A 25,464-nucleotide genomic window follows, 5' to 3' on the forward strand; every position below is an offset into this window, starting at 1 on the left:
TGGCAGGTCAGGTGGTCAGAATGGGATAATTATGCCATTCAGGTAACCTATAAGTACAAAAGGTTTCATGGGCATACTGTTTCAAAACTTTCTCAGTTCTGTCCAAAATAGAACTAATTTTAATAATCAACATTTCTGAAATAAAATCCTGAACTTTTCATGGGGGTATAGCGAGATGACCAAGAGAAAAGGAGACCAGCTTCTATCTTTGGCACGCTCTGGATGAAGATGAGGCCAAACTTTGTGCCTGATCACATCTTGGTGCTAATGAGAACAATTCAGACAATATGCTGCCCACGAGAATCCTAGAGCCTCCTGCTGCCTTTGGATACCTCTCTCTGTGCCTAACCGCTCTGGGATCTTCTGATGTGTTTATCTTCCTCCATTGGCTAGGGGCCTTATTTACACATCAGCCTCCTTGAGTATGGCCCCAAGTGTGCATCATTTATGCAGTGACAGAAATATCAGCATGTTAAAAAAAAATTGTGCTATACTAAGGTATGAGGACCAAATGTCCCCAGAATGAGAGATGAGAATGGAAAGGGCACCTTGAAGAGCTGATCTTCCCCAAGCCACAGCATCCCATTCGGCGTTCTGTGCCATTTGCCTGGGCAGAGTCATCAGCAAGGGTTGTTTAAAAACAGGAAATAGCAGCTGGCCAGTTAAAACATCTCAGAAAGTTCTGTGGCTCCTGTCAGATGAACGGCCATTGAAATTGGCACATTGGCCATGACAGGAGTAATTCTTTGACAAATCAGCCTTTTTGCATAGAAAATTATCCCATCAGAAGCACTCCATGTAGTGCTAGCCTACAGGCCTGGAGCTTGAACTCCATCATGGCATAAAAACCTTTTCAGCTTTGTTTTCTTTTGCAGCTGAGATTACCCACTTAGGACTTGCAGTTTAGACTTTTTCTCAGATAACCTCCCTTTTGTACTAACAGGTCTTGCCTGAGAGAGCAAGCCTGCCAATGGATCCTTACTTCACTAGCTCACAAAGAAGGATTCTTGTTTTAGCTTTATTGAGCACATTTGGGTTTTGCATTTCTATTTAACAAGTAGGAAATAACACAGTATAGATAGAAAGCTGTTTTCTGTCTCTTTCAAAGTCAAAATAGATAGAGAAAAAAACATACTTGATAATGTCTCGTTAAGCTTTTTTTTTTTTTTTAGGATTACTCTACTCTTTCTCTTGATTATTTCCTCTTTGCTGAAGTCTGATGGGCTTCAAATAAACTAAAGGCTTGTGAACCTGGGAGCTTTAGACCTCCTGCTGTTAAGGAAAGGTTTATAGAGTAGTTCCTTTCATTACTCCTTTATAAATGGCATTGTTGGAAGCAATGTGTACTGCAGCTTGAACAACAGCTTGGAAAATGTTAGCTGATTTGCTGTTTGAGAGCTAGTGTCTTTCAAAGTGGCTTTTGAGGTGGTTCATATAACTATTAGTGTTTGAAACAGATGGGGATCTTTCCTCAATAAAAAATGTTATCCCACCTCACATTCAAGTCGCACTGTGTTTATGCGGACCCTCATAAGAGTGAGTGCCTTTGACTTTGCAGGTAGATACGACTCTAATATAACCTATGGAGAGCCCTGCAAAATTCATCAAGTGTTTCTATAGGCTGACAACTGCAGAACCTCTTTCAGATACCCCAGCTGCAGCCTGGAGCATGCAGCAGACCTTGCTGGTTCTTTCTTCTGTTCAAACAGCAGCACTACATTTAAAGCAGCATCGTTACATACAGCCTTAAGGCCTTCCTCTATGGGGTGGTCTTATGCTGCTTGCTGCTGGCATTGTCCTCTGTTTGAAAATGTCTGTCTAGTGTCCTCAAAATATCACTGCTTGTCCCAGTGACAGAGAAAAAGATCTTTTGAGATGGGAAAAGGTCCAGAGACGTACCAATGGCTGATGCACCTTTTGTGGTGCAGGTACGGGGTTGTGCTCATGAAAAAGAAGCACCATGAGTACTCATGAGTCATCTTTACTGGTTACATCTGGGTATCTAAGAGGGAAGAACAGAAATTCCCCCCCAAAAATGGGAGTGTGGAGGCTCATGCAGCTGGAACAAGCACTTAAAAAAAAAATCCCCTCTGCAGATCTGGGAATTGCTGCTAGGAAGAGGCTTTAAACTGGCCACTAACTGAGAGCAAGACAGTGCATTAACCAGTGTGGGGAGAGCAGAACTGCTGAAAGTTTACTAAAAAGCTTGTCAGCAGGTTGAAATGGTCACTTCCTGCCATGCAGGCCCTTAGCTGTGTCAAGGTGGCTGGAATCTGCACAGGCCATGCTTTGTGGCTTCCTTGCCATGGAGGCTCTTGCAAAACGTCTCGAGGCATGCAGTTGGATGTTACACTGTGTGACTAAAAGCAAAGGAGGCCCAGGAATAGTAAAATATTCAAAATATTTTCTTGTTGGGTTTTTACAAGTAGAAGTATAAACACATGTGTGTGAGTGAGAATGAAATCACAGCGCATTATGACTGTTTTGGAGCCTTTACCCGCAATTTCCTCTTACCACATTTACACTCAGAAACGCGGGCATGTGTAGCAGGATTCTTGTCACTCATGTTATGCATCCAGCCTGAAGAGTTATAATCAGCCTTTAAATAATATGGGGGAAATTTTTACATTTATTGCAGTGTCTCATTGGTGTTAATCTCTCTGTATGCCTTGTTAAATACTTGGAATCAACCCATCGGATCGCTCCGATGTATATTTGTGATGAAAAGTAGCACAAACAGAATGAGATTTTGAGGGGTCAGAGAAGGGAGGGAAAGGATCAACAGCAATGACAAACAACAAACAAAAAGCTTCAAAACCAAATGACAATAGCAGCATCCTTGTGTGAGTATAACATGCTTCTGCAGTGCCCGCTGCAGTGCCACACTGAGGCACTGGAGAGGGTATGCAATTAAATGCAAGTCATAACTTAATTTGTTTTTATTTAATAGAAATGCCTGTATGTTTCTGTTTCATTGTCCAAAATGAATGCAAAACGCCACAAAAATAAATGCAACGAATTTACCAAAGAAATCCTCCTCAAACTTGTTTGCTTTTGTGCTGGTGATGGTGCAAGTAACTGTGTCTGTTTTATACGTCTGGGGTCTGACTCTCATTTATGTTATTCTGGCATCTCGGCAACACTTTGCCATGGGTATAATCATATGCCAGATTGGTGTGTAAATGCCTGAGTGCACAAAGAAAGGAATCTGTGATTTTCAAACCTGACGGTGCCCTAACCATGAGGAGACACTGCTTGTTCTGCACTGTACTGCTTCATTTCTGACCACTAAGGGTTACTATTGTCATTTGTTGAATGTGTAATAGGATTTAAAGATGGATTAAGCTAAATGTTTTGGCTTTAAAAGTTTGTTTTGTTTTGTTTTTCCTTATTTTCAGAAAAGAAAGCCTCTTTCTTTTCTGCGTGCTGTACAAAGAAGGTTGTACAGTTTAAACAAAACCTAATGGAAATTCTTGAATGAGGCAAAGATGCTGCAGTTCAAATACATTCATTCTGTTTTTGTGGTGATGTGGCATCATCATGACTGGAGTTTGTTGTTCCATTTTTTGGTTGATGTGTAGCCAGGCAAAGACTCTGACTTAAAAGCTTAGGATTCAGATTTCCAGCCCAAGCTTTTTTGAGAATCATTATCACTGCAATTGGGCAAGAAGACATTTTATAAAACAAACAAACCAACACAAATAAACAGCGCTCACAGTATTTTTTCACATTTTCAACCTCATGCTAATTTTGTTTTTCATAACTGCATTAAGCAAATGAGGATGAAAGTTACCATAGGTCATAGGCTTTTACTTATTTCCTGAGAGGCTCTAATACTTTCTTTTCTTTTTGTAAGTGAGTAAAATTTGTTTCAGATACTCAGTGCGTAACCAACCATTTTTGTAAACTCCCTAAATTCAGAGTAATAACAATTCAGCCAACTAATATATGCCTTAAGTGGATTACTAAAGCATGTTTATGTTCAAGCTAATCCTATTGTAATGTAGTTCTTTCAACTGGAAGTTTTCTTCTCCAATCTGTGCTGAATTTTGCTCACTTCAGAACTTCACTGTGGCTGGAGAGAGAGAGAGGAGAGAGGAAGGGAGGGAAGGGACACTTATTATTCCTAAGGATGCACACATAACTTGTCTGTGCCAGGAAGCTCATTGCTCCAAGAATTCCTGCTGCCTTACCATCATGCACTTATCTTTTCTGATCCTCTCAGTGCAAAGTTATCAGGAGAGGCATGGAGCAGATATTTTTATGGCTGGAATGGCACAATGCTGTCACTTGTCCCTGCCACACAGTTGGCCAGATCAGACATGATTCCCATGTCTGCTACCTCTGGAAGGCATTTTCATCTCACACACAATCCAGGGAGTTGTTGCTTTTCAGCTGGAACGATCATAGAAAATCCAAACCAGAACCATATCACTGGACTACATTATTCAAATGAGAGGTCAAATTACCCCCACTGATGTAAGCAGGGTTGCCAAGGTCTAAATGAAGACACAACTTGGCCAAAGGTCTGTTTCTAATGTGAGGTTTGAGGGCTGGTAGGTCTTGCATCTAATATCAAACAGCTGCAGGACAGTGCCAGCTCTTTTGGAAAGTACACACACGTGTCTAAAAAAGTCCTCCTCAGACAAAAGCATAAAACCTAACAACCCCAAATTTTAATGTATTATTTAAACCTCACCAGCAGAAAGCTGAAAGTATAATTGCTTATTGTTGCCTGCCTTTTTGGTTTGATTTCTCTGTATGAGATTATTTAGACACATTAAAGCATGCTAAGATATTTCAGCCTAATGGTCATGCTGCTTATCCCCCTGCTGCTCCCACTCACACACTCAGACCCCTCAAGGGCCTTGACAAAACTGAAATCTCAATTCTTGTATCGTTTGCACCCCTGTAGATCTGTGGCAGTTTCTATTCATTTGCATTTATCAACAGAAAGCAAACTCAGGATGTACATTTGGTGTGATGTTAGCACAAGTAAAAAGAGAACTCATTTGTTTAGTCCTTACAGTTTCATTTTGCAGTGCAGTTTTTGGTGTCCTAGGTTTACATGAGAATACACTTTTATAACTATAATCACTCAAGAACTCAACTGCAGATATAAACATGAATACATCTCTCCAAAATTGTTAATGGCCAGTAAAGTATCCTTTTTCTGAATTACTGCCAAGTTTCAAAACTGCACGCGTCATCTTATCACGTACTATACATTAAGTGTTGGTCATGTAAGTCGGATCTGCCCTATGGGTATTTTAAATTGCAAACATAACTTTTTGGAAACACTGTTGTAATGTTGTTTATTTGCCTTGGTTTCTAAATCAGAGTAGTTGATTTAGACATGCCAGAATGTACCAGTTTAATGGGTTTTTCCTTATTCTTTGCTACTTTTCATACCCTTACCTGAACAAGAAAGAAAGATCAAGCAATTTGATAGATAGTTGAGCATCATATGGTGTCTAAACTCTCCACTGAATTTGTAGTAAATTTACAGCATGCCTTTTTTTTTCTTTCTTTCTTTCTTTCTTTTTTTTTCTTTTTCTTTTTTTTTTTTAATTTATAACCAGTACAGAAATTGAGCTTAATGCAGCTTCTAAGTTAGCCATGAAAGAAATGTGATTTTTTTTTTTCTTTCTATCAGGTATTGGACATAATAAGCTTAAATGTTTAAGATAGCAATCTCAAAAACTTCAAGTTCATGTATCTTTCAACCTTTATGATTCCATAATTTTATGTTTCTATGATCTTTCTTGTAGTTTCGTGGTTCAGCTACCATTCTCCTTATACATATAATGTTGCTCTTAGATTGGGAGTAGTCCCTTATTTGTCATCTTTGATGTGTCAACCCACTGCAAGCCTTTCTTTCTGCTTGAGACCAAATGTCTCTGCTGTGCTGTAATGATGCTCAGTGCCTCTTTCATTTTTTCTTCCAAAATAATGAGAGGCTCTACTAGCAGCTACACTCCAAATTCCCAAATCACCAATGGGAATGGGAAGACATTAAGCAGCTTGGTGCACCAGAACTTACCAAGTTATTTCCCCCTAGGACACTGTCTGCCTGGGGACTTTTGCAAACATTTTTCTTATGTTGCGTGTCTGAGTATTAGAAACAGAAGATTTTGGTGAAAGCTTTGAACAGAAATAGATAGCACTGTCCTTGAAAGTCATAGGTAGACAAGTGGATCAATATAGAGTTATATATTACACCCAGACTATATATGCGGGGTCCAAACAAGATGTAAAAAAAGTACAAGCATAGCAAGGTTGGCTTTTTAGAAAATAGAGCTGTAACATTTTGAAGCACAGAAGATTAAAGTAGTATTTCCAGACATTCTATTTCAATGAATTATTGTACATATAAAGCCAGTTGTGCTGGAAGTTGGAGAGACCATTTATTTCACAAATACTAATGCTATCCCTTGAAATGAAAATGGGATTGTAGAGATGATTACATCACACTGTAAGTTTCCAGGTAGCATCAGTTCCCAGGGACCAAATGGGACACAATAGTAACTGGATTGCTTTCAACCACGTCTTGTGTAAAAGACTCTATCATCAATCCATGTCCATGTGTGTTGAAGTTGGGATTTCTTTGCGGCAGAAGTAAAATGGGATGGTGCTGCCATAGGAATAGGCTCTATCCTGGGCAGTTTCTGCTTCTGGATCGAGCATCTCTGCTCTTGTTGTCTGCAGCAGCAGCTGTCAGCCTGGCTTGTTGGGCTGTGCTGCGGATGAAATAGAGAAGAAAAACATCTCTTGATCTAACTGGCACCCACCTGCTTTCCTTGCACCTAGCACTGTTCCTGCTTTAAGAGAACAAATAGCCTGGGCAGACAGAATTACACTCTTAATTAGTGATTCCTTATGAATGGGAACTGCTGAGTCACGGCCTGAACCTCTGATTAGTCACTTGAGGCAAGCAATGAGTCAGCCCTGGGAGCACAGGTGAAAGCAATTCACCTGTGCTGCAGGAAGGGGTGGAGCCTGGCTGCACCTCTCCTAGACCCATTTAAGAGCTGACTACCAGTGGGGAAGGATCTCTATCTCTTCAGAAGATCCACTCCACTGGTCTTTCCTGAGCGAGCCCATGACACGGGTAAGCGTCCTATTTATTCTCTTTGTCTCGCTGTGCCTAACTCTCTTGCTTATTTCATTATTATAACATCTTAATATTATTTGATTATATAACATTCCTTTATATAATTTTCATAGAGTATGCACCTTACTATTGTAGCCTGATCTTTAATTCTTAATGCTAACTAGAAATACATGGTACAGTCAGCTGGAAACAGATTGAATAAGAGGAGGAGCTGAGAAAGATTACTGGTCCTCCTGTAACTGTGGAAAGGGTGTCCTTTATGTGAACGGTCAAGGATTCATAAGTGTTACTTCCTCACTTTACTACCCAAGAGAGATCTCTAAATATTTTTTTTTATCAATTATTTACCTCATGATATATTTTAACACTGCAAAAACACTGAAGCGTTCCCATTCTGTCTGTGTTATGGCTTTTGAAGTCAACAGTCTTTTGGCACTACTTCCATAAATGGGCTAGTGCATCTTTAAAACCAAACCATCAGAAAGCGCTTGAAATTGTAGATGTGAGCTGGGTGTTTTTGGATTTTATTTGCATGGGTTTGACCATCCCCATAAGACACATAATGAGAAAAGGAACCAGCAAAGTGCTGAGAAATGGTACAGAATGTTCCTTCTGGTTGGGAGCTCATTCTTTCACATATATCAAAAAGCTGGGGCTGTCAGCTGGATCGAGTTTAGGCAATCAGCATACAGAAATCAGCTTTTTTCTTTGTTTCTTGCAGTCTATGGAAAGTATTGGCTAAGTTTTTGGTGACTTAAGAAGGCATTAAAGTGTTTGTGGATACACTTGTACCTTTTCTTCTTGAGCACTAAAATGGTGTTGGTGTTTTTTCTGTGCTTAGCATTCTTCTGATTGTTGTTTGCTAACCTGGGGAAATGTTCTAGTTACAAGTATGATTCATTTCTGTGCTGCTTTCACTTACTCTAATTTTACATCAGTGCAGTTCCATCAGAGAAGCTGCACCAGCATCAAAACACCAAACAGACCCACAAAGCAAAAAAACTGAATAGTTTTTAATGAATTATGGAATTGATTTGGTGCACTATCTAAACTAATATAGAGTGTACATTTTAGCAGAGTTTATATAATGATATAACTCCCAGTGCAAGAGGATTAATGTTTACCTAGAGCTGAAAAGAAAATTTGCCTATATTTTAGAGCTGTGTTGTTGATAGCTTGCCCCTTTGAATAGAAACATCTCCATTACAGGTGCTATCATTTAAAATTATTCTTCCATTTAGCATAATCTGGATGAACGTTCACTCAGGTCAAAATATTTTTCTATTTTTTTAATGTCTTCACCACATAATAAAAATGCAGTAGAAAGAAAATACCTCTTATTAGTTCTGAGTAGAGAAGGAACCCATCACCTATTAAGCTATTAAAATTGCATCAATATCATTAGGGAGTAAAGAGTCATCTTGCTTTTCAGTATCTGCTGTCTGATGTAATGAGGATGGTGTGCTGACATGCTGCTCACATTCCTTACATGGCTTGTGGAAAGAGTCATGATCCAAAGGAGCAAAGAATAGACGCTGGTATAAAACTCTGTTAAAATTTAGACTTCCAGTTTTGTTCATGTTGCCAACCCAACATCCTGTCATGGTGTCTTTGCTATTGTTGTCTTCTGCATAGACCGAGTTGCTGCTTAGTAGATTAATTAAAGACCAGGCAAAGGAATTTCTTTGGGTTTCTTTCTCATGCTTTACTGTTCATAGCTCCTGACGGACTTCTCATGGTGACATATGGGTGATCTGTAAGGTGCTTTCACATAATAAAGTGAGACTATCCCTCCATGGTCTATGAGCTGTTTGTGAATCATCAAGAGATGCCAGTTGATGGTATCCTTTCTAGGGCTCCCTTCTCTTGGTCCAGGGAATTTCATCTGGTCTGTAGCCTGGCTCCTGAATGACTCCCACAAGACAGGGCTTGTACAAGGTTGCTACAGTAGCAACCTTAATCAGCTGCTGTGTTTTCAAACTGCAGTTATGGGTTGTTGAAAAGTTTTCCTACAAGCTGATGCTGTAGTGAGTATCTGTAGAAGTGGAATGCTTGCATGTTGCAAATATCTTATCACTTGTTCACATACACAGAGGACAGGTGTGTGCAACAGGCAAACCCTCAAATCTTGAATCAGAAGTCCTTCTTTATTTTGGGTCTGAGGTTCAACTACATGTCCTGGTACAGAGGGAAAATACGAAGGAGGGAGGAAAAATTATATTGTGGTTACCAAATTTACTTTAGGTCAGATGAGTCAATGGACCTCTTATCCAACACAGGACTGGAAATAACTGCATTAAATACAGCTAATGCATGAAAGGGTGTGAGTTAAGTATGCATTTCATCACCTTGTTCATGGCAAATCTGTGTAAATAGAGATATTACATATGGAAGCAGCATGCCGTTTTCCTGCCTTGTGGCTAACCCACTACCAAGTCTTTGTGCAGATTAGAGAGTGTTTAATTGAAATACACTTGGAATAATTGAAAACTTTAAAAAGTTGTGCTGGATGTTTTTTCAATTTTAAAAATCAAGTGTGCCGCTGGTTGCTAGTATCACCAGAATAATAATTAAGATTTTTTTTTTACAATTATTAACAATAATATTATACGCATATGTTTGTGTAGGTATGTATGTTACATCCACACAGGAAAAGAAACACTCTAATGTGACAGTGAATTTGGTAACTTTGACCAAAAATGAAATTTTTGAAGACAAATCTGTCACTGAAGTGCCTGGCTCTTGAGGGGTCTGGCAGGATCAGGCCTTGTTTGTACAGCAATTGTGGTACCACGCTGTCATTTGTTCTGCACTGAGGGCACCAGGCTGTCAGGGCACCAAGCACAAACCTGGTCTGAGCCCACAGCTGTGACATGGAAACACTGCTGTAGTGCAGACAGAAAACACTGCATTAAGTGCAAGATGCCCATGACTTTGGCCCTTGCAACAACTAATATGGAGTGTACATTTTAGTTGCTGTAGGAAGCTTCAGGCTATGAGAGGAAAGTAAAGCAGACTGTACAGATGTGTTGACTGAGAGGAACTTCCAGCAAGGGCCCGTGCCATGACTCTGTAGGTTGCTATCTCGTTCCTCTCCAAAACAAAGCAACAAGCTTTTTTTTTTCCCACTGTCTTATTGATGTTTGAGGGTGAATTAGAGGTCCGTGCGATCCTGCCTTGGATTCATTGATTGCATCAGACATCAATGCCTGTATGTTTATGCAGCTATGCCAATGCACCTCTGTTGTGAGGAGCTCTGTGTGGTGGGCACCTGCTGAGCCAAAGAGTTGAAATGAATAGCACCCACATTGATTTGCCTATAATGGAGTGGAAAAGAAAAATGTTCAGGTTTTGTTGCAGGTATTTTCATGGGGTATTAAATTGGTGGATTAGTTGCAAACAGCAGTACTGATAAAGTCTCCTGTCCATCTTGATGGTTGGGCCTTTCTATTAAAATGACACATAAATAACCTATTATGTCCCCCACCCATGGAAATTCAAATGCACCTGTCAACTTGATAAAGCACTTGCCTGGAGGGAAGCATTGTTTACATTTTCACTCCATTCTTCAGAAAAAGTGAGATTCTAATTATTTTTCCCACTGTAAATTAATGCTGACTATGATGGTTAGCATATCTCTGTATTGTTATATCTATGCAAAAGTTAAATAATAGAACTGATCCATCATGTATTATGCAATGTGCATTTTTATGACAGGCTTCCCTCTGATCTTATTATGCCTTTCTTCATAAATACTTACTTTTTCCCCCAGCAGCTGGGGGAATCTTTGACTGCTGGTTCAGAAGTTGAAATCTGTCCTGTGTAAAAAGGAAAATGCAACGTACATGTTTATCGGATGCTGAACTCTGCTATCTTCCAAGGACAGAAAAATAAGGATATAAAAATGATCTCCTTTAATAATAAGATTCATTATAACAGACAGTTGGTCACAGTGCACTAAACCGTTTTTCTCCAAACCAAGCACATCAAATTTAATACTATAACACAATTGTTTCTGGATATGTTACACGGTTACTTTTGATTCAGGATGGGGAAACCAGTTGAGGTGAAATCAAATGTGAACTAAATCTTTCTTCCAAACATAAAATCACACCACACATTTGCCCAAGACTTGAACCATAAATCATTGGTTAGAGTTCCAAGCAGTCTGTTTAGGTTTTTTTTTAGTAACAACTTTTTTGTATGTATTTCATGAGTCCTGCTTAAATTAAGGCAGAACTGCTGAGATACCACAAAGGAGGCTGTTTTTTTTTTTAAATACTTGTGACTGTGCTACACGTGGGAAATATTATTGTCAGAAGAATTTTTGCTATCTGGTTTCTTAACTTGAGCAGGGAAGAAGACATTGCTTAGAGGCTCTTGGTATGCTCGGAGAGCCCCAGGAGACAACCTGATCTTTCAAGTTTTCTGACAAGTTTTGCAGACCCAACTGGTTTGCATACCCTGTTGAAGGCTTATGCAAACTGCCCTGAACCTTTGACCCTTTATCTGCTTGTTACAGTGGGTTTCTGCATTTCCAGAAAAGCAATTACAATGTTTGCAATATCTAAAATATAAAACCCCAGTGCAGGAAGATGGAGTAAGCTCTCAATAAGAAAATGCTTTTGCAACTGAGGTACTTCTGGAGTAGGTTTGGCTTGCAGCTGGTTTTCTGGCCTTATGATGGCAGAAGAAAAGAGTCTTGGATTGAGGATGAGTTGGAGTGAGAGGGGATTGCCAGTTTTGACTGCAAAGGAAGACCGAGTTCCTTCCTTTAACTGAACTTTCTCTCTTTTTCATGATCTTTTCCCCCTTCTTTTCTACAATGAAACTAGCATTTATTTTACTACAGTGACCCATCAAATTCTTACATAAATACTCCAGGCCGTTACACTGTACTGTCCTTGCTGTCTGGAACATGGTTGCAAAATTGTTTTCCTCCAGTTTTCTCTCCATGAGTTACCTCTGTAGTGATGTCTGCAAGAAAACAGTTAATTACTGGTGATTATGTTGAAAAACAGATAAGATTAGTTTGGGACAGTTAAGAAAATAGCCATACAAGTGCACTAGTACAACTACTGCTTTGATCTTACCGTAGTTGTTATCTCCTTGTTCCCGGGGCAGCCCATTTCTACCTGTTTGTACAGCAGCTAGAACAATGGGGTCACAGAGGGAGCAAGAGTCTCTGGATGTCTCTGAATTTCTCTGTTTGCTAATAATTAATATCCGCGTTCCTGTAGTCAGTACAACTCATTAGAATTACTTAAAGATCAGGAAAAAAAAGACTGAATTTCTAAGCGGGAGGCAATCACCTCTCATGGATTAGCATTTATGTTTTACCAAATGTGTTGAAGTTTGCTTCCTGCTTTCACCCTCTTCTTAGTCTGCTTCCATCTACTTAGAGAGCTGGGTCTGAGAAGGCAAATTAGGAAAATTGTTTTGATTCTTAGAAAAAGCTTAGAAAATTAGAAAAATTCCTAACAATTTTGCTACTGTTAGGAAAGTATTAAAAAAAAGTTTAAAATCTGGATTTGATTAGGAATCCAACAAAATTTGCCCTGCACAGCTTCTCACTGTGCTCAGCCTGATTTATGCAAGGACGTCCAATCCTGCTGCCTTCACAGGAGGACATTTCCTGAAGCTGGAGAAGATGCAAGCTGTACTATGTATTTACATCATAAATTCTCAGCTGATTTGCTGCCCATGTTTTTCAGCTGTCAGAACCAGATCAGTCCATCTGAAATAAGTCACAGGTTTCTTAAAGAATTCTCATACCCAGACCCACGTTGTCTTGCACATTATGCTGGATATGGTGAGTGAAATCTGTGAATGCAGGCTTTTTTATTTTAAGTATCTTACTCTGAGTTTAATCTGTCCCAAACAATAAAGGTTGAACATAAAATGTTCGTTGCAAATATGTTAATTGACAAACTCAGCTCCTTTGTTTTTTGTTTACAGATTCTTTGTGAGCCACATTGTATTTCTACAGATCTGTCAGGGTGAGGTCTTTGTTTCACAAATTTTTTGCAGAATGTCTTCTCTGGGGAAATTTTATCCCATAAGATGAACTGTAATGTCAGTCTATCTACTATTTGTTGTTTCTGGTGTATGTTTGGTCACCAAAGTCATATAGTATTTTTTTCTGCTTTCTGACTGCATTACATTTGTAAACAGATGAGTAATGAATAACAAATGTTGATGAGCAGATAATGAATAACAGGCACCCTTGTTTACACAGATATGCCCTTGTATGCATTAAAATCTTGACTTCCATCAGGAAAATAGCTTTTCCTAAACACTCATATATATAAAATCCTGTCTGTCTGAAGTTACTGAAGATGCTTTCTTAAGTAACTCATTCCAGCATCCCTTATAAATTTGGGAAATGAGGCGTGGAGAGAGATTTCTCTTATCCATCTGAACCAAACCCATTCTGGGCTTGGAATACAGCAGGATTCTATAGAATAGTAAGGGAATGTATTTTATCCCCTTTCCTTAGGGCAAATCAATGGACAAAGGCACTGCTATATGCGAGGAAATGCAAGAAAGCTGTGGCCCTTAATTTTCACTCATCCTTTGCTCAGACAAAGCTTTTGCTGAATTGAGTATCAGTTTTCCTTGACTTAATACTTGAGATTACATTTTTTTTTCCCCCAAATTTATTGCTGTTTGAACGGATCTGTTTATGCATTTGTGTACTTTTTGTAGATGGCTCAAATGTGGAGACTTTAAATGATGTGATTTACATCTGAAACAATGGGATGGTGAGCAGCGGACTGCATGAGCAATGGGTGCACAGTGGCTAAAAAATATGTGAATGTTCTTTGTGATATCTCAACACAGGAGATCAAAACTGTCCCCTGGAAAAGATCTGCATTGCTGTTCATTTGGACGTGTCCAGAAATGTGACACTATCACAGTTCAAAAACAACAACAGAAAAATTCCTCTGCTCTTTTCTAGTGTTATAATGCTAAGCAGCTTGCCATAAATCTATTCCACGATTTCTCCTCAGTCATTTACAAAGAGGTTATTCTCTGTATATGGTTATTTTCATCATTCAGTCTGCCCATGTCAGTTTATTAAATAAATCAGGGAAGACTGTTAACGGCAATGCTTCAGGCATTCATAATTTGACTGAAATAAACAATTCCCAGATACTATTGGTCCATTATGTTGGTCCATTATGTTCATAAATAGAAAGGTTTAGAAACAAGTTATCTATCTGCAGAGTTACTACAGACAGTCGTAGGTGGGGATATCGCACCGCACTTGCTTCGAAGGCTCCGTAGGCGGAAGGGTAAAGGACAGGCTGCTAGCAATGCACACATGCCTGGCATCAGCCCTTTGCCAGCAGGAGACTAAAGACCTTCATTAACCCAACACATTTGCACACTTCACTGTAGTCCCAGGCGTGAGAGCACACGCTGTTGCCACACTAAAATACGCTGTGTACCTATTAGCGTACAAACACACACATACATTTATCTGTACGTATAAGGATTAAATCTAGAGGGAACTAGTGGAACTGGTCATGACTTCTTCGTGATGATATCCTTTTTGGCAGTTGTAATAACTCCATTTGTTCATTCCTTTCTACTTGGTGCTTTATCCGTTTGGGGAATTTATTTGAACAGTGTTCATGTTCACTTTAAGTCCCTCATCCTTCCTGGGATGGCTTGGGATTTTTTTTGCTGGTACAACCAATTCAATGTAAAGTTCAGAGGCACCGATGGTGGTTTTTAGGCATCTGCATATAAACGTGTATATAAAATAGTTGCATTTTTCCCACAGTTTAGAGGTTTTTAGCAGAAGTCAGCAATGGAGTTTGCAGTGCTTAAGGTTGCTGAGCTTCCCTCGAAGGCTAATGGTAGCCAGCTTTTGTTTTTTCAGTTGTAGATCTGCACTGGTCTAACAAAGATTGCCTCCAGGACAATAATTCCTGTATTTACAACCTTTACCACAGAAAATGCTCTTACCATGTTTATAGAAGTTATTTAAAGTGAATACAGCATCCTCAACTTTTGATGTTCCTCCCCCTCCCCCCCATAATTTCATCACTTTTGCTCTTTTTCTTAAAGTTAGCAGCTTTTAACTTTTGCTAATTGTTTGTCACGCCGAGCTTGCAGTTCTGCCCATTCTCAGCTGGTTGGTTTGGTTTGTATTGTTCATTTTATGCCTTTTCTTTGAATGCTGCTTTCAAACATTTTTCACACATTTTGCAATGCACGAAGCTGGAACTGATTCACATTATATTGTTAATAATAATAATACTGGAAGCAGTTTAGAATCGGTACCAATTGTAATAGTGTTTCAACACACAGAGCTACATGTATCTCTCAAATTCTTAAGAATTTTTTTAATGATAAAGTCTTTTTTAAGACACTGAAAGTCAGCGTTCCTCACATTCTTACTGGAGGTCAGTAAATCTGAGGAATTCTTTTTTCTTTTTTTTCTTTTTTCAATAGCTGTCGGACAATAGAAAACCTCTGTAACTTTATCGCTCTTGCATGACATTTTCTGCACTGTGACCTTGGCTATATTAATACGAATTTGTTGTCTATCACATGTGATGTATTACATGCGATGTAAGCATACATTTATTAATGGATTGCTAATTAATATGTTAGTGTGTCCTACTTCAGTCATGTTATTTCTATACACTTGGTACAGCACGATAGAACAAAATGCGTTTGTATTTATATCTACAAATACATTTTGGCTATGCATTGTAACTCCCAAAAGGTGATATAATTAACCTTTGTGTGAGGTGCGTGTTCCATTCCTTTAAAAGTCTTCATGTTTTTACGTCACACTGTACGTTAAAGTAGTGATTGAAATCATTGTTGTCAAGGAAAAATGTATTAAAATTATTAATAAGACTTCAACCCACACGAGACTTACTAAATCATCTGATCTGACCTAAATTTATGACCCTTCTTCCCAATTCTTTCTTTTGCATGCTTGCACAAAGACAGGAGGAATGAAAGAAACCAATGCAATAGACCAGTGAAAACTGTATGTTTGCATTAAGGCTATGTAACTTTTTGAGATAAACATTATAAGCAAATAAACTATAAGAGCATTCACAACAAACCTCATTTCAAGCTGAACTATTATAAAGCGATTAACAGCCTCACGCTCCTGCTTTAATTAAGTTATGTTGTGAAATATTCAGTATTTGAACCTGTTCTGGCCTGCCTCTTTTATCATTGAATTAACATCTTTAATGTGTTTTTTTGCTGAAAGACGAATTTCATTTAAGGATTACTGTACACTGCTCTGGCATTTTGTGGTTTCTTGTCAGCCCTTGTGAATCTAGATCATAGCGAACTTCAGTTCCTCTGACATGTCCTATATGCACAGTCTCTTGACTAGCCTGTCTCTGTGGATTTATTAACTCTCATTGTATTCCTGTAGAAATGAATGGACATTTTTGATTAACTTAATGATAGAGATTTCGGATGACAGCAGAGTTTACTTTTGGAGCTTACTGCAGGTTATGTGGGCCACCGCAGCTCTCTAGAGACCTATCACTTCACAGAAACACATTGTGAAAGTTTCAAGGCAGCAGACATCTGCCTGCCAAATATTTTAGGACGATGCTAGCAAGAGGGAATTTGAACAGTCCTTCAGACCCAGGGTGTCTAAATCCACTCGGTGTCACGGTGTATGCTCCTTCCTTTCCTGAGGTTGGTTTTTGGTCGTTATATGCAGCTTCATATTGTGGAACTTGTCAGTTTTGATGCTTTTTCATTCTAAGATGTCTGATGATCAGGCTGCACTTTTAGGGAGCAGGGGGCTGTGCAAATCAGTAGTGTTAAGTTCTCTTAGCTAATCACTTTGAGAGAGCTCCTGAAGGAGATCTTTGCCCTGGCAAAGCAAAGATTTACTCAGGAATAAAGGTTTGAGAAACTTGGAGTTGTCTTCCATGGTGAAGTCTTTTTTTCCCATTGCACAAGCTGTGGAGTGACTGTTCTTGGAGCTGCTTGTCTCTGCTCTGGCCAGCACTTTCTGGGAGCTCACCCCAGCAGAAGCTGCCTTGCTGCTTTCATCAGAGCACTGGCCGCTTTGACTCTTACGGAGCATGTGTGTATTCTTGCTTTCATAACTCACCTAAAACCAGTTATCTCCTAGGGCAGTTGCTCAGAGTAGCTGCCTGCATGTCAGGATTGTGGCACTGGTACCCAGTATTAGTGATGGGATTCCTCATAATCACAGAATCATAGGGGTTGGAAGGGACCTCTGGTGTTCACGTAGTCCAGTGCCTTAGCTAAAGCAGGTTCCCTACAGTGGATTGTACAGGAAAGCATCCGAGTGGGTTTTTCATATCCTCAAGAAGGAGAATCCACAGTCTCTCTAGGCCACCTGTTCTACTGCTCTGTGACTCCCTAACTTCATGTTCAGATAGAAGTTCCTGTGTTGCAGTTTGTATCCATTACACCTTGTTCTGCCACTGGGCACTGTTGAAAAGAACCTGGCCCCATCCACTTGATTCCTAACCTTTATGTATTTAGAAGCATTGATAAGATCTCCCTTCAGTTTTCTCCAGGATTAACAGTTTCACTAAGAACAGATGAGGAAGTGTGAACTGGAGCACAAGCAAACTGAGCTAAACTCTAGTTTTCCTTAGTGGGAGAACAGAAATTGCATCTTGGGATTTGGGGATCTCTTGCAAGAATCTGAGCTTATTCTTTCAACAAAAAAAAGGGAGAAAAAAACCACAAAAAACAACAAAACAAGAAAACTAAGTAGGATAAGGTTTTCATGCAGCTGTCTTAAGCTATACTAATCCTATAGCTGGCTTCATAGGTGAGTTCTTGTTATCTCAACCACCAAAAGACTTACTACTTCTGCATTAAGTAGAAGTGATTAGGAAAAGCATGCTGGTGTATTGTGAGGATATAACTACATTTTACCAATCCCTTCCTAGCCTAAACAGGAATGGCATCTCATGGGAAAAATGAGTTATGCAAAGGTCTTGCACAAGTGAAGGGTTAAAACACTTGCACCTGAGTGGGAGTATAAAAAGTAATGCTTGTCATCATCAGCTCTAGTAAAGGATAAGAGGTGCTTAAACTGTGTGCTATGTTGCAGCTGGAGTCTCAAGTTCTGCCCAGTCTGTGTAAAGAATTAACATGAAAATGCTTAAATGGAAGCTCTGGCTCACACGAGGAGGTACAAAAGCTACCAAGCAAATGCTTTTAGAGTGAAACAGGAAACTAGGTAACTGTGTCAATAAATTGCTTTCTACAACACACCGAAATGCACCTTATTTACTCTGCCTCATCTACAGTTCAGTGAGCAGCGCAAGGTTATTTTAATACTATCCAGAGATCAGAGACTAAAAAGTGCTTGTGGGTAAAGGCATAAGGGCTTCTCAAAGAGAGAAAAATACAAATACTCGTTCACAAAATTCTCAGTAAGCATTTTTATTTTTTTTTAATCAGCATTGCCATTTTATTGTTTAACCTATCCTGCTTGATCTCCCTACTTTTGGTTAATACGGGAGTCAATTACAGCTTCATCTGTGCAGAATTAACTTTATAGAATATACACCAGGGATTTGTCTATCTCCTCTATTTAGATCTATGTCATAAAAAATATGTAGTAGAGAACCGTGTGCAAGCACTGCATATGGTACAGGCTTTGCAGATTTATTGTAAAATCATTTTAAATCGGTTAAGCTCTTGCCAGAAGTTAATTAAATATGTTCCTTTGGTGGGGGGTGGGGGACTCTGTGTGTGTGTATGTGTGTTTATGGGGGGGCCTTCTGTCTCACTAGGTGGCAGTGTATGATTATATCTGGAAGGACCATGGCAGCCAGTCTGGTGTCTCCAGCTGTGACCTCCAGCCCCAGGATGCGATCTGTGACTCAAGAGGTACCACCGTTCACGTGTCGGTGTTCACTGTGCACCTCAGCGGCTTCCAGCAGCTCTACAGACACTTCCTCCGGCTGCCTGATGGGGCTATCGTTGAGGTAGGTCCGTGCAGATTCCTTACATGCAGTTTCTGAAGGAAAAGACACGTGTTTGCGAAGTAGGTCAGGGTCAAAACAGGAAAATAGATCTGCCTGACCCTTCATGCATAGGAAGACAAACATCAGTGAGTTAACGCATGTACCGTGCAAAGTAAAAATTCAGTGTAATTTTCAGAGGAATTTGAGGGGAATTATGCTAGCTGTACATTGAAACTACACACAAATTATTTTATAAATATTATTGCTAAAATCCCCATAGAGTCATTCTCTTCAGGAATTATAGTATATAAATATATAATGTAATTACTGTGCACATTTACTATCCGACTAGAGCTATAGGTATGGACATTCACTTAGTTTTTTCCTCAGATTCACATTCCTCATACAACATGACATAGTGCCATCTTGCAACTTTTAGAATGAATTCTGGATGTTCTCATGTCTTTGGGATTGCTACAAGCATCTTGTATACTAAAATGCATTCTAGAATAATATTAACAAAAGGTATTGTCCATTACCTGTTTTGTAGGCTGTGTTTTGTTCATTGCATTGACATTTACTTCCAAGTGCTTAGAAGAGGCGCACTGCATTGTTGCCTTTGGTCTTGAGTTGTTTAAAAAAACCTACACTGATATCTGAGAGAATGGAAATGAAAAAAATATTACTTTACCCACCCAGGTATGAAGTAGAAGCATCATCACAGAGGTCTGCTTGCCACAGAAAATGGGCACAAATAATGTTAAAATACAGTTTTCAGTTGCTCACTTCAAAATTGAAGGTTCGAATATGTCTTTCCAGAATGAGGAAAGCACTGATTCTGCTCTTTGGTTAATGTTTCAAGGCTGTTTTCTTCATTTAAGTGTTTTATTCTTAATGCCTTTGCCCTACTTGCCTTTTTAAAGAAAATTTAATTTAAAGGACACCGTCCTCAAGGAATAATTCTCTGCCCCAGGAAGCTGTGATTCACCAGAGTGAAGACACTAGAGTTTTAGAACTAGCCAAAGAAAACAAGAGAAGGCATGTGGCCTACATAAAGCAGAAATTAATTAACACAAACTTGCAAATCCAGATCCATGCCTGAGTCTGTTACCAAAGCTCCTCTTACAAAGCATTGGCCAGAATTTTGTTTTGAGGTCAACAGTGCAGCCCCACGTCTACTTCCCACCTGTTACAAGCAGTAGCTCTGTGCAGAATGCTTTTTTCCTAATTCTCAGCTTTTTGAACATCAGGTTTCATTCACCTTCTACAAGGTTGTGGTAGGAAGGGCTTTGAACACTGAGGAAATCTTAGCTTGGTCTGCTGGTTCTGTTCATTACTCCTTTTTGTATTTCTGAGAGAGGGGAAATGCATTTCCATAAAATTTAATTTTGGCTTCCTGGGTGAGCTTCCCAGAGACTTCCAGCCTCTGAACTGATGCTGATCAGCATCCACAAGGTGCACTGCACAGTGTGAATGGCTTAAGCCACTCCTGCATAGTTTCCTGCAGCATACCACAGAAGTCTTTATCCAAAATCAATATGGCTGTGTCTGATTTCAGTATAATGAAAAATGTGTCTCTAAGTTAGGAGATGAATGCATGCTTTGCTGCATTTTATTGGTAGGCCTAAATACACATAAGAAATGTGTTTTGCTAATTTCAGTAACACTGACATCCTAATCTTACATTTAGCTGATAATGGATATAATTCTACATTTGTGTGTTTTATGGGTTGCAATTTTCTTATTTGGTCCCAGTTTAGGTATGCTCTATAAGTTAATGAATTCTAAGGCAATGCACTCACTAGTGAGAATTAGGTTCCATTTGTACAGTGAGAGGAAATTTTAAAGGTCCCCCATCTTCCATGTTCCCTCAAAATCTCTGTGGGAAAAGTTCCATTTCCTCTTTCCTCTCTTGTACAAGAGCAAGGGCCATAGCAAGGACAAAGTGAGAAAACTCTATTGTGGGTCTGTTATGGGGCAGATGTACCCAAGTTTTGCTGCTTGCTACTGTTGCACCTCAGGAACAGGGTTTTTTGTGTTTGTCTCTGCTGTGACAAGCAGTGGTCCTTAAGTGGGGTTGGAAAAGCTGTTGGCAGCTAAAAAGTTGCACTGGAACGCCAAGTATACCTTTTAAGTATAAGAAATGAAGATTAAAAATGGTGTTTTGGGATAAGGAGTCCAATCTGCTGGGGGTTTTTTGTGTCCTTTATGCGTAAAAATCTTCATTCTAAAACACTGCAGGTGGTCAGCTATTTGTTACCAATTTCTTTGTATTTATTTGCAGCACCCTTCGGAGTACTCCCTTCCACAAATTTTCCCATCTGATCCATTTACAGGGCATAATATTATCCATTTTCTGGCAGAAAGGGGTGCAATACCTCACAAGAAGAAGCGCATTCCCCTTTTGTTCTTCATTCTCCTCCTCACCCTGCCAGCATCAGGGTAGGAGAGAAGTTTCTTCCTCCACGGTGGCAAGGACATAGATTGTCACCTGTTCTCTCCCTGCCTGATGAATGACAGCTGCCTTTCCTCTTTCTATATGATCAGCAAGCCTATTTCTTCCTAACAGAGATCAGATATTTGTGCAGAATACCCTCTTGGGACTGTAGGGACATGGCCTGTATCAACAGTGGTGGTTTGTGACAACAGTGACTTGACCTGCCTTTGCATATACATCTACCTCATCTATAGATCTACAGAGTCCGCTGAGTACAAAAACCCCAACCAGTTTCTGCTTCATTTTTTTCTCTCTTTTTATAATTAGTTATTGTACTATAGTATAACTGCAGGATACAATGAATAGTTCCACAGTATCTAGAAATGGAACCTTCTTCCTGTAAAACAGTCATGCTTTTTATTACAGCAAGCCACTGGAGGTGAAAGTGTAGTTATTTCAGTGTGAATTCTTGTTTGTTAATCTTTATTAAAACATTCTGAAGACAGCAAAATGAAAAGGCATTGGCTTTTAACTTTCAATGATTTTCAGGAATTATGCCTGAAAGACCTGTAACACCTCTTCTTAATTACTATATTGAGCCTTCATTAATTTAAACATTTTGGGACTAACGTCCTTCCACCAGATGCATAATGCTTTGTGTCACTGCTGCATGATGGTTATTTGGTATTGGTAAGTCGTCTTCAGAAATAGTACATTGATTTTAATACTGTGATAATACTATGGGCAGAAAACAACACAGAAATGATAATAACTTCAACATCTAAGTGCAAATGTGGGCACTGTGAAAAGCATAAGCCATACTTTTTTAGCTTTAAGCTGACTGAGGTGTTCATGTGGGCCAGTGAACTTGAAGTTATGAGGATGGCAGTACTTCTCATCAAGCAGTCTGGTATGAGAATGTTATTTAAATCACTAAGCCAAATTGTCCCTGAAATTCATGCGTCCAACTCCTAACAGCATCGATTACAAAGTCTCAAACTGATCTTTCTGTATCTGCAGATACTCTTTGACAGACGTAAAAGGAATTTTGAATAATTTCGTTTCAGTGCAAGGGATTAGTATAAGGCTGCTTGTTGGGAATTCACATTATAATCACAACTGGTTTTAACTTCAGTGGAAGCTAGATTTTCTTCTAGCTCTAATTCAGCAAAGAACTTAAGTGTGAGCTTCACTTAAGCCAAGGAGCCAAAGCTCACTCACTTAAATATTGTTCTCATTGTTCTACAGCATGCGAGGGCTGCTATGAAGAGCTATGTAAAGGAGTATACTTTGCAGGAAAATGGCTATCTATGTAATAATGTCTTTAAAATATGCATGTTCTTCTAGGGATAGTATTCCCATTAAAGGTCTAACTTCGCTAGTATGTAATGTATATAAATATATTGTTGGGTATCACAAGTCGTTTTATAGGTTTTGTATGCACAAGGCAAAAAGTAGCTGCTTTAAAAGGAACATTAAGTACAAGGTGACAAGTATAAATTGCTGTAGAAATGTTAAATAAAAAGATTTTTTTGAAGTGTGCAGCATAAAAATTATAGAGGTTAAACATGTAAGTGCAGTCCTTTTATCAGAAGCATTGTAAAACTCAAAGAATTCCCATGCAATAAAACCCATTTTCTGTTTTACCTATAATATATTTCTCCTTTATAGTATTCAATTTAGATGTTGGCTAACCAAGAAATGACCTTCCCAAAATAAATCACTTTTCATGCTTTCCCTCATTCATTAAGGCTATAATATTGTAATGTACAGGAAATTATTGAATTTTAGCATTTAAAATTTATTTGAAACCCATGCACAGAAAAGTTAATGATAGTGATAAGTGTTTGCTGTCTACGTGGTGATAACATGAACTCAGTGATTTTTATCTCGACTTTTGCTGACTGGAGTTGATTTCTTATTAAAAGGTCAAAGATAAGTGACTTTAACTCAGCAAAAAATCAGTTTCTTATTATAGGCCTAGTAAAGCTCAGCATTGTAGAGAAACTTTTTGTATGGCATGATTTTATCTATCAGATAAATCTGCACAAATGTCAGGGATTCATCCAATTTAAACTTCCTGGATAAAAGAGGTCTGCTTTCCCTAATTACTTGAAAAGTACCTAGCAGTAATAGGATAAGACAGCGTAGGTGACTAGCCAATTACTTAGTTTAAGCTATTTACATCAATCCACATGCTATAAATTATGTCTAAACTCACTCGCACTTCTGGAAAAGTGAATAAAATCATATAAGTTTATTTTGAATACAAGATCAGATACGGTATGCTGAGTGACACTTAAAAGGAATGAAACAGTAACTGTAGCTTATTTTCTGAAGCAATCTTGACACTAATGCTAAATTACAGCTTGGAAACATCTAGCATTTTTACCTTTATGAGAAAAGGCTTTTTACATATTTAACGTAATTCTAGGGAAAATATACTGGAATTATGTATAAAGATATGTACACTGTAACCAAAGGGCATTTATATTCCCCAGTAGAATACTTACAACAATTTTATTGCCATTTGGTGTCATTTTCTAACAGATATAAAATACAGCCAGTAAACAAACTAGACTTTAGATTTAAGCTGACAGCTGTTCCTTCAGAAGCAATATTCTGATATTTAATCTTAAGAATACTGAATATTTTACAATTGTTTGAGCAAACTATACTTTTAGCATGTGAAGGACTGCGTGCTTTTATATACAGTTCTTGGATCTGATAATGACACTAAAAAACAACCTTAGAATAATCTACAGATTTGTCGCTCCCACATACTCCCTGGGCAAATCAACAAATTGCCTCATGTTTTATTCTTAATTCCACAAATTCTTTTTATATACACAATGTTACTATGAATATTGAGGCCTATTTTTCCTGTATGTGCATAAGCCGTACAGTTGACTCCGATGGAGTTTATGCATGTATTGGAGCACAGATTTTTCTGGCTCTAACTTCATTATGGGAATAAATTGGCCTGGTTGACCGCAAAATCCCCACACACTGTTTTCATAAGGAGTCTCAGTGCAGCAGTCACTGAAGATTTATGGAGAAGAGAGAGAATGAGGATTGCTCCAGCTCAGTGACTGAACCTGATGTATTACCTAATGGCATCGTCATCAAATGGCTTCATCATCTCAGCAGACCCTGCAGTAGGAGGAGGAAAGATCTAGCTTTTCCATATTGTAAGCTGAATAAAACAAGCTGGACTGTGAAGCATCTGTTTGTAGGGAGAGTCTGGTCGAAGGGAATCCTTTGGTGCAAATAGCTTTGCTGGTTTGTTGGTTTCAGCATCATCATGCCAAGTCATTTGTAAAGACACTTCTTCACATTGAGTTAGTTTCCTGGAGATCCCTGTACAACTAGAAGTTAGTGGTAAAGATTTACCCCAAGCTGTGGAGCAAGGGTGATTCCACCCATCTAAGTGCATCATCTGTGCACATGTTGCTGGGCTGGATGGGCTTTGCCATATGCTGCCTGGCCAGTTCTGAGATCTGCTCTTGTTTTCTTGAAACCGATTAATATTTTGTACCTGTGTTCAACAGGAGGTTGGTCACTACTGTTCTGTATTAACACTCACTGAAATTCAGTAGGGAATTATACATGGTGAAAGGCAGGAAAGGGATACTCCCATTGGCATAGGCAATCAAATTAGTACAGCCTATAAATTTACAACCCTTCAGTTTAGGATCATGATTGTAATCTTAGTTCCTCTACAAATATGAAGTAAGCCAGACTGTTTTATTTTATCTTTTCCAGTATATGTTCCTCCTCTAGTAAAGTAATTCAACTAAAGATAATCAATTATGACATAAAATAGTTGCTCAGGTGTCCCTTTCCATCCCAATGGAAAGATGAGAACAGTGAAAAAGTTTCTATCCTTTTCTTCTAAATTGATCCAATGCATCTTGCATATGACGTGCCAGTTCTGTCCCAAAATGGACCCAGTC

At 38.9% G+C, this 25,464-nt stretch overlaps 1 protein-coding gene across 2 annotated transcripts in view; it reads left to right on the top strand.

Moving 5' to 3' along the window:
* Nucleotides 1-25,464, top strand: part of LOC116226445 (uncharacterized) — a 175,366-nt gene that overhangs the window by 144,419 nt on the left and 5,483 nt on the right. For both annotated transcript variants that reach the window (XM_090136955.1, XM_031589346.2), the window contains one exon: nt 18,898-19,092. In XM_090136955.1, coding sequence (XP_089993081.1) covers nt 18,898-19,092 — 195 coding nt within the window. The remainder of the gene's footprint in view (nt 1-18,897; nt 19,093-25,464) is intronic.

This window comes from Phasianus colchicus, chromosome 3 (genome assembly GCF_987193195.1).
Source record: "Phasianus colchicus chromosome 3, bPhaCol1.hap1.1, whole genome shotgun sequence".
Lineage (NCBI taxonomy): Eukaryota > Metazoa > Chordata > Aves > Galliformes > Phasianidae > Phasianus > Phasianus colchicus.